The sequence below is a fragment of the Phalaenopsis equestris genome, unplaced genomic scaffold (genome assembly GCF_001263595.1).
Source record: "Phalaenopsis equestris unplaced genomic scaffold, ASM126359v1 Scaffold000002, whole genome shotgun sequence".
Classification (NCBI taxonomy): Eukaryota; Viridiplantae; Streptophyta; class Magnoliopsida; order Asparagales; family Orchidaceae; genus Phalaenopsis; species Phalaenopsis equestris.
The window spans coordinates 69548385-69564383 of NW_018164444.1; the positions used below are offsets into that span (position 1 = coordinate 69548385).

The window sequence follows — 15999 nt, forward strand, 5'->3', positions numbered from 1 at the left end:
CTCCTATTTAAAAGGACCCATTGAAAGTTCTACTCCTATTTAAAAGGACCCAGTGGAAGTGAAAACACTACTTTAGCATTTTAAGAGGAAATATCATGTTAACATAATAATCGTGACAAAAAAAAATTATTTATTTCAATAAAAAGGTAATCACATTTGGATTCTAATATGATATGAAGTATTTTACAAACTAGTCCTCGACCAGCTAGGCCAAGGCCAAATCATTTCTATCCAGCCTCTTATAAAATATTTGATCGCTAAGCTTGAACTAGTTTGTTTGTTCGGCCTCAGAATGACTCTCAACACAAAATCATTTTCTCAGAGTTCAAACCCCCCCCCCCCCCCCCCAAACCAGAGCAAATTCCACCTCAACTAGGAGATGGGCCAAGTTTCTTGGGGACATCAAGCATCCCTTATACATTTCCTCCCAAATCACCACGAGATTGGTTAGGCGGTTGACCACATTATCCTCGCTCTCAGCCGATGCTTGGGGCGCAGAGTCCACCAACAAAGTCGAATTTCGACTAGCACCAACAATTGACAAGAACCCTAATCAGAACATCCTCATCTAAAAGAAACAAAAATCGATCAGCAAAGAATAAAAAATCAAAGTAGAAGGAAAACGAAGGAAATCACATACATAAGATTTTATTTACCTCGGACTAGGTAACTGCGCCTACATCCGATGATGAGAAGACTTCAACTAATCCCTTTTCACCGATTTGATGGCCACTCTCATGGACTCTTGGTAAACCTGTTGGTGAGGAAACACTCATAATCCCTGGTTGAATCCAAATTTTAGTAGAAGTCTTTGTTTATGGATCGAACACTGGGCCAACAACTCCTGGAGTCAAGGAACTTCTCTACTGTCTCTAGAGTATGCCATATAGAGTCAGACGACTCCTTTACATTCACTCACTCATAGAGTTTTTGGCTTCATAGCCAACTTACTCTTCTTGAGCTCGCCTTCAGGCTAGCGGTGCCTTATTACAAGGGAAACCTGTAACTAGCCCGACCAATGAGTTTTAGCTCTGAATCATATCCTTTCTCTATGAAGAAATTGCATAAATTGAGTGAATGCAAGGAGAGGCAAATTTCATATGATGAGAACTGCCCCCTAAGTCCTATATATAATGGTCGTGGGCATGAAAGTTCAAGGAGTCTAATTTTTGCATTAAATTTGTCTATTAATATTTGTTTTGTTGTAAGAAAATATTTTTTCTCTTTAACGCAACTATCGATGTTAAGGAACAAGGCAATTGAAAAGCTTAATATGTACAACTAAAAATGGTTTGCATGAATCTCGAGATAATCTGACGGTTTATATTAATAAGACAAATTGAGGAGCATCCCATTGACTAAAAGCTACAAGTACTCATAAAGTCGACTAACTGAAGAACGGTTATCCTACCAACAGTTAGTTGACTAAAGGCTGACGACTGACCAACGAGAGACATACATTCACACCAATGACTGAACAAAGTTTTTGTACACCCAACAATCTCATGACTACCAACACGAAGCTTTCTTAAAACCTCCCCAAAAAATGCTCAATGAACTCCAAAAATAACCAAAGAACAAGCAAGTCGATCAGCCATCTTTAGACCAACTGGTCGAGTCTCTCAAAGCCGACTGACTTCTCAGAGTTAAAGCTGATTCACATTCAGAAAAAATAGCTGACTAACACCAGCTTGGTCGACCGACTAGAGGACCTACCGACCAGAAGGTTTATAAACATCAAAAAATGCTACAATGAGGTACAAACATGAAAAGGAATGACAAAAGACAATAACGCCATGTAATGCCACTATTAAAGCAAGGGCAGATCTATAATTTTTTACCTTTTGATCCTATATTTATTATAAATAGGGGATTCATAGCATGTATAAGGTGATTTTTGCCTCTCTAGGTTTGGACCTTTAGGATCCTCTCTAGACCCACTCTTGTAGGGAGATCTCTCTCCCTTCCTCTCTCTCTTTTGTGACCCTCAATTACAATATATAAAATGGGTCACTGAACTTGGAGTATCCCAATTCACCCTTACAAGTAAGTCTATGTGTGCTCTTTTATCTATTTATCTCTACCTCTCCCTTAAGGTACCTACTGCTCCGAATCTGATTCTTAGGCATGCCTCACATGACAAATCTGGATCCAACAATAGTCAAACTGAACATCTTGATATTATGAAACTTACAACAGTAAAAGTGATTTCAATGTGAGCCAAAATGAGATTTGATCAAACACTTGAAATATAATGAGTAGCTTCAAAATATTAATTAAGAGATTAATAATCTTCAGGTTTAGCATGATTATAGACAAATCGAGCATCTCGATGAGAGAAATTCAACTAGTTCAAGATTATTTAACTATGAGGTTGTTAATGTCCTTCTCAGACATTATGAATTGACCCTCAAAACTCAAGGTCAATGGCCACCAGTGATCATTACTAATAACCACTAGTGATTGTTGTAACCCAACTACTCTATGATGGTTGTTGTAGTCTAGCTTTTATTTATAGGCTATTGTTGCTTAATTATCATAACATGATCAATTTTAATATTCATTAACTCATTGTAAATGTATGTTGGGCAATTTAAGGACCTTGAATATGAAACTTGAGATGTAAGTTTGGAATCATGCAGAGCATATGGCATTAGAAGGTCAATAGAAATGGGTGGAAATAATAATTTAATTTCAATGGGTATTTTCCATTTGATTACTTTAAATGTAATTTGAGTTGAATGGAAAGACTTTTGATCGGTTGAAAAATTAGTTTGGATTAAGTTATACAAATTAGGAGAAATGAGTAACACAAGTTCGATCTAGAGATTTGAACTGATTTTAAGATTTTGTAAAGTTCTATAATAATATTCTAAATTTTAATTTTTTTTTTCTTGGGAAAGGTGAGTCCGAAGGGCAACATACATGATTCAAATCAACGATCTCACAATGGGAGACTGCAATCTCAACCACTTTACTATGGATTACTGCAAAAGTAGAGAGTTTACTCAAGTCTATAGCAAATTAGTTAAAAATAAAATGAAGAATTCTAAGTTTTTGAATAATTTTGAATGATTGAGAGAGAATGAGAGACAAGAAAAAAAAAAGATAAAAAAGATGACACAAAATAAAATTATGAATGGGATGATGTAAAAGAAGGAGAAAAAGATATTATTTATATAAAGAATGCAGAATATGTAGTGAAAAAGAAGGAGAAAAAGATATGATATTATTTATATAAAGAATGCAGAATATGTAGTGATCACAAAAAGAATCCTCATGAAGAAAGTCACCTAATTCTTTTATATAAATACAAATCAAATGAACTCTTTTGAAGTAGTTGATTTCTCTTAGTATAATATTGACTTATTCTGTTTTAATGCACACTTGGAAAAAAAAAAGTCTCACTTGTCCTATATATATCTACCTGTGGAGGGCGGAGGCATATGGAATCTAAAATGGTTGGACTCAATTTTTTATAATTTTGCCTCCAAATATGCAACATAAAAATAATAAGTTGAGGGCCAAGTTCCACCTGAAAATAAGAAAATAAAGTTTAGATTTATCTAATTTGAGAATGAAGAATAAAAATAGAAGATGACTTATTAAACTGGTGACCTGTCATCAATAAATTTACACCATCTGACATGAATCTCAAAGTATGACACAAATCTCGTTTTTGAACCAATGCACAGGCAGATTTCTCCCGCTTATGTAGCCGCCGACCACTATCGACCATGACCTGTTGAGCATCTTTAACCACCATCGGTCACAACCTACTCCTTGCAGTGAACTCTTGTAGAGTCTCAATGTGCATTGTAGAATTCATGTGTACGTTGCGGAACAATAAAGCACTTGTCGGAGCAGTACATCGTCTAGTACACCTGCAACAATGCAACTCAAGTACGATGCAACGACGCTTCGGTGATGGTTTAATAATGTGCCTCACAAACAGTGTAACGACTTCTCCAAAAGATGATGTAACAACGCACTATGCAAACAATACAACGACGCCTCTCGAAGATTGTAATAAAATGAGTTGATTTTAAATTTTTAAAAAGGAAATTTGGTCATTTCTAAATGAATAATTGAATGTTTTTAAATCAAACAATCCCAACTACATTGATCTGAGTTATTGAATATTTTAAAATCTAAAGCTTACTTTAAACATCACATTTAATCAAATAATTTTTCTATGAAAACCATCAATACCTTCCTAAAAAAAATGAAACTTTGAACACTTACTCCATAATTCTTATGTATTTACATATCCGAACACCAAAAGTTTGATATTAACATTTATAGCAACTTTGAGTATCTCACTATTAAAAATGAACTTAATGATATATTTTATATTATATTAAAAACTTACCCGGTTACACATGTAAATATGAATTTTTAGATATTAGTTATGTAAATACATCATAATTGTGCGGTATTTATACAAATGCCCTTAACAAATAAAGTTTTCCAAAAATAAACAATATTCACAATTTATTTTTAAAATTAGGTCCCAATTCCACGGAAAAATATTACATACATACACCACATACGAAAAATTATTGCATACATACACCACATGCAAAGATGCATGCGGTGTCCGATCCTGTTTGTAGATCATGGTGATTTACGATCATGATGTATTTCGGTGGGGCTCACTTTAAATTTTTTTTTCAAAAAAAAATTGATTGCATACCATTATCTACGGTCAAGATCGGACACCACATACATCTCTACATGCATGCGGTATGGGTATACAATAACTTTTCCAATTCCACAAACAATAAACCAAATATATCCGAAACAATAAGTACATTTACATATCCACCCTTATCACATAAATTATCATTACATTCTCATACATTTGCCATCCCTTCATCATCCAAATTCCCCCCCTTACAGAGAATCATTATAAAATTATCGTTTTATTCAATACCATTCAGTATAAAAAAAAATTAAAAAAATAAAAAAAATCAATTTTTAATAATATCAAGCAAAATATTGTTGATTTTATTATCTTCACTTTCTCTTCGCCATTTGAAACGTTCGCTTCAAGAACCGATTGGCAGCCTCATCATCTCTGTAGCAAATCACTCGCAAAATCGTATTGGGATCCGATCTATTCCACTTCCCCGTCGTCGGCGGCATCGGAACCTTCTGCGCCCCAATTCCGCTCGCCTCGCACGCCGCCGTCGTGAACTCTTCCACCAATTTCTCCGTCGGCAAACCCATCAGCGCCACAATCCCCTCCGCCGTCTCCACCTCCCTCTCCACCACCTCTTCCGCCACCAATCCCTCCCCCGACGTACAAAAAACTCTTCGCAGACTCTCCAAATCCTCCGCCACCATCTCGCTGTCACCCCGGCCGAAAGCCCTCTCGCTCCCGCCGGCTAACAACACCATCAAAAACGCCTCCAGAGCCGCCTTCATCACCTCCCGCACCGCCACCGGCTGAGCCTTGTCCGTTAAAATTGTGACGATTAAGTTCAGGTTCTGTTTTAATAGGCGGAGAGAAGGGCGGATTCGAGCGGCGGATACGCCGCCGGCGTAGAGGCCTTGGTAGAAGGCTTGGAGGGAGTCGACGAAGATGAGGCGAAAGGCGGCGACTTCGGAGACGTGGTGGATGGCGGATTGAAGGGAGGAGCGGGCGAGGTCGAAACGAGTGGGAGCGATGCGGCGGCGGGAGGTGGAGCCGGGGCCGGCGAGGCGGGGGTGAGGGGAGCGGGAAGAAGGGTTTCGGCCGAAAAAGGAGAGGGATTTGTCGATGGAGTGGAGGACGGCGAGGACGTAGTGGAGGGAGTTGAGGCGGATGTAAAAGCGTTGGGTGGCGCGGCTTGTTGATGGCCGGGGATGGTGGCTTTCAGCCGGAGTGGTTTTCTTTTTGGCTTTTGGATGGGTTAAGCCGATCAAGGTCTGTGCTTTCTTCCATAGAATCGTGAATCTTGAGTCCTGGTTACATCTGGTTAGGGGTGGGAGGGTGGGGATGTAGCTCTGCTTCGATCCTGCAACCAAATCTCCAAATTTGTTTCTAATAAACTTAATTAAAAAAAAAAAAAGGAAAAGAAAAGAGGGATTACCGCAGGAATCGACGAAGGAGGTGTAATCGAGGAAGAGGGTTTCGAGGCCATCGGCGAGTTCCTGAACGAGTTCTTCCCTTGCAGCCACCGGAATCTCGAAGAACTCATCCACTGTCACCTTTGCCAGCTTCATCAGATCAACAGCAGACTGTGCGTACGGCTCTGATTTTGATTTTGGGTTCCATGTCTGTTTTCATATTAATAGTTTATACTTAATGATAGTATATGTTAATAAAACACATGCTATTTGATATTTTAATGATAAAAAAAAATCAAATTATGGCTGCTACAAGTACAATGATAATTTCTTTAGCCTCCGCTAAGAAAAAATTTCTGATGTGCTATTTATTTGACATACCCTCTTTATGCTTAATGACTATATTTAAAATGCAAAAAATGATTTTTTTATAATTTGTTCCATAAATAAAGATGAATAAGATTATAACATAATTATATGATAATTCAACTTAAAAAAAAAATCTATTTTCTTGTGCAACAACTTATAATTCAAGATAACAGTTTTCTTCAAGAAATGTGTTTTCATGTGGCCTCCTCTCCTAGAATTTTTCTTTTGGGTTTCCACCTTCTTATCTTCCTGGCTCTTCTGCTTTCAATCTATCCTACATCCCTCCCTACGAGGACAAAATTTTTTATGAGGCAAAAGTTCAAGAATACTCGAAGAGGTGAACCTGGTGCTTGTCAGATATGCTATGGGCAAAAGGCCATTCTACGACAATCTCCAACAAAGTATCACTAAGATCTGAAAATGTAAAGGTGCGATCGAACTTATTTTGTTGGCTAGTCTTTTTTTTTAAGTTCACCTATGTGGAAGATTATGAAATGGTCTTAAATGGAGGGACATGGTTTCTTAATGGCAAGCCTTTTATCATAAGAAAATGGACTTCTTAGTTTCAACCCGCCAAAGAAGATTTTTTAGAAATCCCCGTATGGATTAAACTTCCTAACTTTTAGTTATGTTTAGTGTTTAAAATTAAAATTTCTAAAATCGTAAGCAAAAATGAAATCCCTTTAGTTGTAGAACTTGTCACAGCAAAAGGATATGCACTTACACTTACTAAGTCAGCGTTCAGATTCACACTCAATCTTCTCTTTCATATTCCATAACAAGTTCTATTAGGACAAGGATATTATTTAGCTTTTCATCTACGAATGGAAACCTTACCTTTGTAGAACCTGTAACATATTTGCACGTGAAAACACATATCATGCCCTAAATCACCTTCTTACCACCTTTCTCCTTTGTTCCCTCTTAAAAGAGGGAGGAGTCGCTCAAGAATGAACACTGAAATCCCACCTTCTAGAAGTTGAAGCTTGAATTGAACCTTTTCTCTCCCTCTTCATCCCTATTCTACTTCACTTCAGCCCCCTAAACCTCTCACTTCCACCCCTACCTCAAACCTCAATGTCGCTCCCCTTGCAACATCAAACAGTAAATCGTTTTCTTTTTCCCCTCTCAATCCTCATATAGCCCATACTTCTCATAGAACATCTTTATCATCTTCTATGGTATCACTTGATCCTCTAGCAACCTTCTTCTAACTCTTTCTACCTCTAACTACTACAAGCAAACCACCACTCCCTCATGACCTTCTTCCCCCCTGACTCCTCTCTCCCTCCTCCTTTTAACACTAAGAAAAGAAAGAATAAGGATAATACCCACTCTATCTTCAATGGTCTTTTATGATGATTTCTCTATGCTTCTCCTAAAAATCATGGCTTCGAATTTAAGTAGATTTAATAGTGATATTAGAATCATTGATAGTTGGAATCTTGTTAAAGACCATAAACTTGACTTGCTTTGCTTGCTGGAAACAAAGCCCTCTCCCTTCTATCTCTTTCTAACCCTCTCTCTATGAGGTAGTTCTCCTTCTTCCCTAATGAGCTGTCTGTTCATAATTATATTCTTCTCAGAATGGGTGTATTTGGGTCAAATGGAACCATGCAATTTTGGATTTTAAGGTTTTGGATATTCAACAATAGTACATTTATGGCTACATCTCCTTCTCCTCTGTTAATTTTCTCATTACTTTTATTTATGCAGAAAAATGTGCAACTAAAAGAAAAGATCTTTAGTAGCAAGCTCTTATCTCTTTAGCTACTTCTATTTCCCAGCCTTGAATTGTGACTGGAGATTTTAATTGCATCCCGAGAGTTAAAGAAAAAGTGGGTGGCACTCCAACAATCAAAAGTAAAATGGCTTATTTAAATAATTGCATTGATGAGGCAAGTCTTATGGAACTTTCAAATCATGAACTTTCATTCAGTTGGTTTAATCAATAAACTCACAACCATATTTGTTGTCTTCTGGATCGAGCTTTGGAGAATAATTGGTGGTTTTTTTTTCTCATTTCAATTTTCTGGTTATAAACTCTTGGAAGCTCGATCTTCTAAGCATTCATCTTTCATTCTCGCTTTAGGGGTTGATTTATCTTTAAATTGTAGATGTCAGTACAAAAAAATAATGGAGCCATTTCCCTGAATTCAAAAGCATTGTAAGACAGGCTTGGCTTTTATGTGTGAAGGGAGATCCTTTATTTGCTTTATGTAATGGGTTAAAAGATTTTAAAAATACCCTTAAGAAGTCCCTCTAGAATTCCTCTAATTATATATATAAGACCATTGCAAATATTAAGGCATCCATGCAGCATATCTATTCTTTATTGTATTTAAACTCCTGGATAAAGACCTTCTCTCTAATGATCTTAATGCTCAAATTAAGCTTTCTGATTTTCTCTCTTATGTGGTTGAGTGGATCAAACAAATAAACAAGTGTGCTTGGCTCTCTAAAGGTGAGGATGACATAAAGTTTCTATATAAAAAAATAAAATGCAGGATAACAACGAATTTTATCAAAGAGATCTTTTGTAATGGTATTTCTCTTTATAATCAACCATCTATTGAGGAGGAATCCATCAACTACTACTCTAAACTTCTTAACGATGACAATTTTTTATCTCATTACCCCTCTTCTCTACTCCACAAGGATAAAATTTTATGTCCTGATGATTTTGTGAACCTTACGACATACTTGTTTGATAACGAAATAAAAAAAATACTTTTTTTTGGTATATCTACTGATAAAAGCCCTAGTCCTAATGGATTCTCATCCAAATGTTTTAAAGATTGTTGGGAGTTTGGTAATGGTTGTATTGATGCTATCGGATTTTGCTTTTCCTCCTCTAAGCACCCTCACCTAATCAATCATATTGCCTTGACTTTGATTCCCAGAAGTCATTCAAGGGAACTTAATGATTACATGCCATAATTTCTTTACAACACCTTACATAAGGTTATTGCAAAGCTTTTTGGCTGATAGAATCGAGTCTATTTAGTCTAATATTATTCATTCTACTCGGGCAACCTTTGTGTGCGGCAGAGATATTATTGAAAAATCACTATTGCTAATGAGAATTTAAAGAGTATTAATTCCTCTAATTGTGTCAAGTTATTTTTTGATAAAATTGACCCAAGAAAAGCTTTCGATGACATCAAAAGGAGATTTCTTATATTAGAGAATGGAAATGATTGGATTTTGAACTAAGTTTGTTGGCTGGATAATTGCTTGCATAAAAGACATTCCTTTTTCTATAATTTTAAATGGTGAGATTCATGGTTTCTTTTCCATTTATTCAGGTTTAAGACAAGGTTGCCCCTTCTCTCCATATCTAGTCACCATTATTATGAATACTTTCTCTATTAAAATGAAAAACATTTGGTAACTAATACTAATAAAGTTAAGCCTAAAAACATTAACCACCTCATTTATGATGAAGATTTGTTAGTATTTGGTAAAACTTATGTCATCTCTGCTATGGAGCTATGCAAAATTCTTTATAGACTTAAAGGAATTACTAACCTCCAAGCTAATCTAACAAAATCCTCCATATGCTTCTCTAAAAGTGTTTCTAATGGGTGTAAATTGTAGATTTCTCAACTCTTAGGTTTTTTTAAAAAAAGCCTTTTCTTAGAAATACCTTAGTATTGCTATAAACTCTTCTAGACTCACTGCTTACATCAGCTCCTAAATATTTAAGAGGGTTAAAGATATCTTAAATGACTAAAAGCAGAAACTCATCTCTTTTGTTGGTAGATTTCATCTAATTAGAAGCATAATATGGAGTTTTCTCTCCTATTGGTTCAGATTCACATATATTCTTAAAGGTTTAAGGAAGAGCATCAATTCTCATATTAATAAATTCCTTCCTTTTGAAAGCATGAACGAAAATCTTTATATCATTGCTTGGAATAACATCACCAGCCTGAAACATTGTGGAGGTTTAGGCCTTGCAAACCTTGACACTTTAAATGTTATGTGCAAAGCTAAACTCATATGAAAATTATAGAGCTCGGGAAATGCATTTTTTAATTAGTGCTTAACACACTAAGATTCTATTTTCCAAATAAAAAATGACAAGTCAATCACTTTTGGAAAGGCCTTATCAACGCTACTAAAAGAGTCAGGAATAATTTTCTTTCAAGGTCACTGGTAATAGCAATCTTTCTTTCTTCTAGGAATCTTGGGTGGATGGGATCTCACTTTATGAGAAATATGGAGGGGTTGTTTTTTATTTATGTGGTTGTTCTAAGGACTCTCCAGTTAAAAACTTATTGCATGGGAATATATGTATCCTCCCGCCCTCACATTTGCTCCCCCTAAATGCATTACTTATATTATCAGGATTAACATTGTCATGTATGGGCCTTCTTGCACTCTGATGGGGAAAGACACTTATGCTCACAAAAATGTTTATAATTATCTCTATAAAGATCTACCTTTCATGCATTAGAGAAAACTTCTTTGGTTCACAGGTCACTCTCTCAAATTGGTCGATTTTACTTGAAAAATTTTATCAATGGCTTAGCTACTATGGATAATCTAAACGCGATGGGTCTCAATACGCCTAATATATGTATTCTCTGTAAAAATTGTCCATACAGTCAAGCTCTTCTCTTATTTTTGTGCCATTTTTACGTTTTCCTTTCTTAAAAATGCAACCCCTATGCGTTCTTTCTTCGACATTGGTTGTAGTCTCCATCAATTCTCGGTTCACGTTGAAACACACACTTGCAATGTCACTATGCTTTTCTCTCTACTAGTTGTGCAAGTAATTACTCATCATAATTGGCCGGAAAGAAAAGCTAAAATCTTCAGGAAAGAATTTATAAATGCTAATACTATTCTCAACAATAAAAAATCTGCTATCAAATGCAAGTTTAGAACATGGAAATTCAAATATGAGACTCCAAACCAAGTCTCAGATCTATACCATTAGTTACATGAATTCCTTGGGTCTTTTTTGCTTCATTTATAAAACTTTATTTCTTTGATGATATCACTGATTTTCTCATTATATTACTTCATTGCATACCATATTTTTTTTTGGGAGAAGTCTGCTTATTACAAATTTGATAGGAAGTTTTCATTACAACTATCAACGTTTGGTGTCATAAAAATTTGCGATGGATATATATTTTATCCATTTAGTGTTTTTGCTTCTGGAATGTTGTACTTTATGGCAACGACCCGCTTTGCAGATGGATTGGCCTAGTAAGTGAATTTTAGTGTATACTCTTGGGTGTCAAGATTCAACCAGAAATCTCCCTATCCTCCATGGAATCCTCTGGCGATAATACTAGGAAAGATTATTTGATGTGCAAAGTGGATAACGTAGCTCCTTTCACTATCTCAACTGGCCTCTACTCTTAGATTTCTCTCTAGCTCCAGGCTGCTTTATTCTTCTGTCATCCCTGTTCCCTGTCTGGGTGTTGGGAGACCCACTTAATTTGATGCCTTACATTTTAGTCTTCCATGAACTTTTTGTTGTTGTTCTCCTTATGTTTGCGGCAAGCTCCCATGGACGTTTCCTACAACTATTTCTTGAGAAGGAATTCAACTGGCCATATTTATGGTCCTGCATGAAATTCCTTGCCTTCTCAGATGATTTGGTGTTTTTAGAGAACTTTGATGCAATTCACAACAACTCTACGGGGTCCAACCGGCTTTCTTCTCATGAGTCATCGTTGGGCCACTAAGAGGAAAGTTACTTTTGCCACCTTAATAAAAAATACCCTGATGTTGAAAAACTTATACAGTTCAGAGACTCTCTTCTAGTATATTGCCACACTAGCTAAATCTAATGCAGAACCTCGCCGAAGGAGCCCCTACTCATAAATAACTGATAGGTGTCCCATAAGCGGCAATAACACTAGTAGAGTTCCAAAAAAATAAGCAATGTATTTAGAAATTTATATTTCAATAATATTTGCAAAAAGTTTAACTTACAATGTTTAACTCGAGTGTAATGACAATTGATAGGCTTTCAAAAAATTTTCATCATTCGATATAAATCTCGAGACGTGACACAATTCTTTAAATAATTTTTTTTAGTAAAGAACGCTTAAGCTTCAATTGAATATTATCTAGATTTTTTATTTCAGCAAAGTTAGAGTTAAATTGACTGGCTCGATGATAAAGACTTATTGACGCTTAAATGATCTAATCTGAGTTTGATCAAGCTTACATCAAGCAGTTAAATCATTTTTAGAAGTTTCAGGTGCCAAATTGGAAGTCAAATAGATTCCAAATCTGACAAGATTACAGTCAAATCGAGCGCTTCGATGAGATGAATCCAACAAGTTTAAGATCGTTCAGTTCGACGTCAATAAGGCGCTCAAATATCCACAAAATATTATCCGATTAAGGGGATCTCTCCGGGTCGTCCAATAAATTGGTATATATTCTTTCCTTATTTCCTTATTTGTCGCAAGTCCTCTCATTGACTATATAAATAAAATCATATGCTAATCATGAAAGGAGAGCTAGATCTTGAACCGGAGGAAGCCCGAGACTTGAAGGAGAAGGAGTTGAGGTCGAATGGTCCACACATTCGATCACAATCGGCTACTGCTCACCAATTGTCATCAATCACTGTCGACTGCTCTCTGCTCATCGCAACAAAGCTCCTTATGAAATCGCGACATGCATTGCGGAATTCTGACGTACACAACAGAGTAACGAAACATCGTGTAGAGTACCGACCATCCTATAGAGCAACACACCCGCAAGATGGTGTAACAACATATACCGAAGATGGTGTAACAATGCCCTGAAAATGATGCATTGTTTACCCCGCATATAATGCAACAACACAACTAGAAGATGGTACAACAATGCACCCCAATAAGGCGCAAGGACGACTCGTGTAAGCTATAACGACGTTTTTCGAAGATGGTGTAACAACGCACCCAGTAATAACTACTTGCAACCACCGTATGTAGAATACAATGACTTTTCCCGGACTCCTAAAGCTCTCTCCTTGTAGCTCACCACTACAGCTGATGAGATCAACTAAGAATGTAATCTATAACTCCCGCAACTCCTAATTTTGGCTTTTATAGCCTACGAACGTTATCACAACTCATGTAGCTCCTAACATCAGGCTCTGGGGCCTACAAACGTTATTACAACTCCTCGTTAAGGCTTATGTGACCAACTATGGCGTACACATCTCAAATCTCACGTAGCTCCCTACTATGGCCCCTATGGCCAACCAATGCTCCTAAAGAAAACGTTTACGGACTACATGACCTACTACTATCATGACTTTCAATTATGATCTCTACGACAAGCTGGTGCTACAGCCACCATCTACAACATTCATGACGTATTACTGTCTTCATAACAATCTTCTACGTTCATGCGGCCCATTAAGACTATTATTGTTGAAATATCGTTATACATAAACTACATAATTTCATCTTCTCAAATTCAGAAGAAGATTTTGCATATACACCCACCATTACATAGTCGATTATTTAAACTAGACTAGAACTCGCTATTTTTTCCCCTTTCCAGGTGTTTGAACTTAAAAACTTATTGTGTCTCTACCTATCACTTTAATTGCCTGAATGTGTGCTAGATGTTCATGCGAAGCTAAATAATGACTCCGCCTTCTTCTATTTTGCTCCCATTTATTTAGAAAAAAATATATTACAAGCCTTAAAATCAAAATAAATATAAGTTAATCAGCACATTTTGATTGAAAATTTACCTATTATTTTTGTGTTTAAAATGACGTTAATTTTTATTATGTCTAATTAAATATGATGAATTTAAAAGCTCAACCTTTCTCTCAAAACATACTTTAAAATTATTATACTGGACCCAAAAACAAAACGAGAAACTCACGAACCTCTGTTTCCTTTGCTCTGTAAAGACACTCCCTGCCAATTCTCAATCTTCCCGTGATCCAATCCTTCATCAGGCTAAGGATGATGGAGTCCACTTCGTAGGGCGCCATCTCCCTTACGATACCCTTACCTCCATCCTCGCAGTTGGCAGAGTCCTCCACCACCATCTGCACCAGCGTCTTCTCCAGCTTTCCGGCGGTCTGAAGAACCCGGACCGTCTCATTTTTCAGTACGCTGATCCTTGCCAAATACTGCTTCAACACAATCCCATAGCAGCTATGGAGTGTGGCCACCGCTACCGCCATAGAGCCAGGATGCCATCTCTTCAGCACCGGGTTATATGTCTCCTTCTCTATAGCCACCAGGCTCTCTGTATCTTTCGCCAGATGCACTAAAGTCTCACTCGGTTCTTCGTCTACCTCCACCACCATGCTGTCCACGTTCCCATTCCCGTTCCCGCTCTCCAGTAACTGATTCAATCCACGAATCATTTATTATTATTATTATCTTTATTTGTTTGCATGCAATCTGTTTGATAGAATGACGCACCTTAGTGAATGCGCTCTTGAGCGAAGATTTTATGTAGCGTTCGATTGGGGATACAGCAGAGTTGATGACCTCGCCGTTGCCGTCTTCATCAGCCGAGCTCCGTCGGTCGTCGTTCATGATTTTGGCGGTGGTGAGAGCCAGCGAGAGAACCTTCTCCATGAGACCAACGTAGCATTTCCCACGGAACACGGTGTGGTAATCAAGCAGCTTCCTTTCGGCCCACGCTAGCATCGACGACATCACCGGGGAAAGGATTTTGAGAAATTCTGCATCCCTTTTGGCCTCGCCGGAGATTTCGCCGAGCATGATCAGTGTCGCGCCAAGCAGTTCCTGCTCGATCTGCCCTGTTTTTACATACTGCTCGAACAACGTCCAGGCCAAGCAGACATTATGCGTCATCTTGTTTATACCAAGCGTAATCCATGTCTTCTTCATCAGCTCGATCAACTCGTCGACCTCCTCGAGCACCACGGTTTCATCGCGGAGGTCGAAGATGGATCGGAGGAGGGAAATATAGAGATGGATGTTGAGGGGGAAGCCATCGGCCCAATGGCAGGCCTCGGCAGGAGATCCATTGGGATTACGCCAAGCGAGGGAGACGACTGCGTTGCAGAGAATGCGCAGTGATTCGGAGTTCTTGCTGGTGTCGATGGGTTTCAATTCGCCGGAGCTGATCACCTCGCGGAGGCGCAGCGCCAATGCGTTGAGGCGATCAAGAGGGGTGGAAGGGTGTTGTATCAAGCCGGCCTCGAGGATCTTCAACTGCCGACGTTGCCATTGTTGGTACTCCTGTGCGTCGCGGAATTCCGATGGTTTTATTTGTCTCAAAAGCTCCAAGGGTAGGATGATCGTCTCCGCTCTCTTCCCGGCCTGTTAAAGGATTGTTTTTTATGAGAAAAATCAATCCAGAATGATGAAAGAAAGGTTCTTGGATCAGGGATTCGATCACCTGGCCGACGAGCGTGCGCATTATGGTTTTTCGTAGGCGGTTATCGCTCTGTTCGGTGACGCCCATTTGCTGCCGCATGATTTCAGCGGAGGTCATGGGGCGCTGTTTGAGCCGACCGGCGCCGTGGGAGACACCTCCGACGGCGCCGCCTACAGAAACAACGGGTGAGGGGGAGTGGACACTGATCGGGCGCATCGGCGGGGGGGCGGGGGG

The 15999-nt window shown here is 38.1% G+C and overlaps 1 protein-coding gene across 1 annotated transcript in view; it reads right to left on the bottom strand.

The window, feature by feature from the left end:
• Nucleotides 1–4829: 4829 nt before the first annotated feature.
• The window catches only part of LOC110031243, a gene marked incomplete in the record, with an annotated part of 11831 nt that continues 661 nt past the window's right edge, over nt 4830–15999 (bottom strand). Inside the window, 5 exon segments of the mRNA XM_020734361.1 lie at nt 4830–6002; nt 6078–6264; nt 14291–14758; nt 14838–15707; nt 15787–15987. Of these exon segments, the coding sequence (XP_020590020.1) occupies nt 5020–6002; nt 6078–6264; nt 14291–14758; nt 14838–15707; nt 15787–15987 (2709 nt within the window).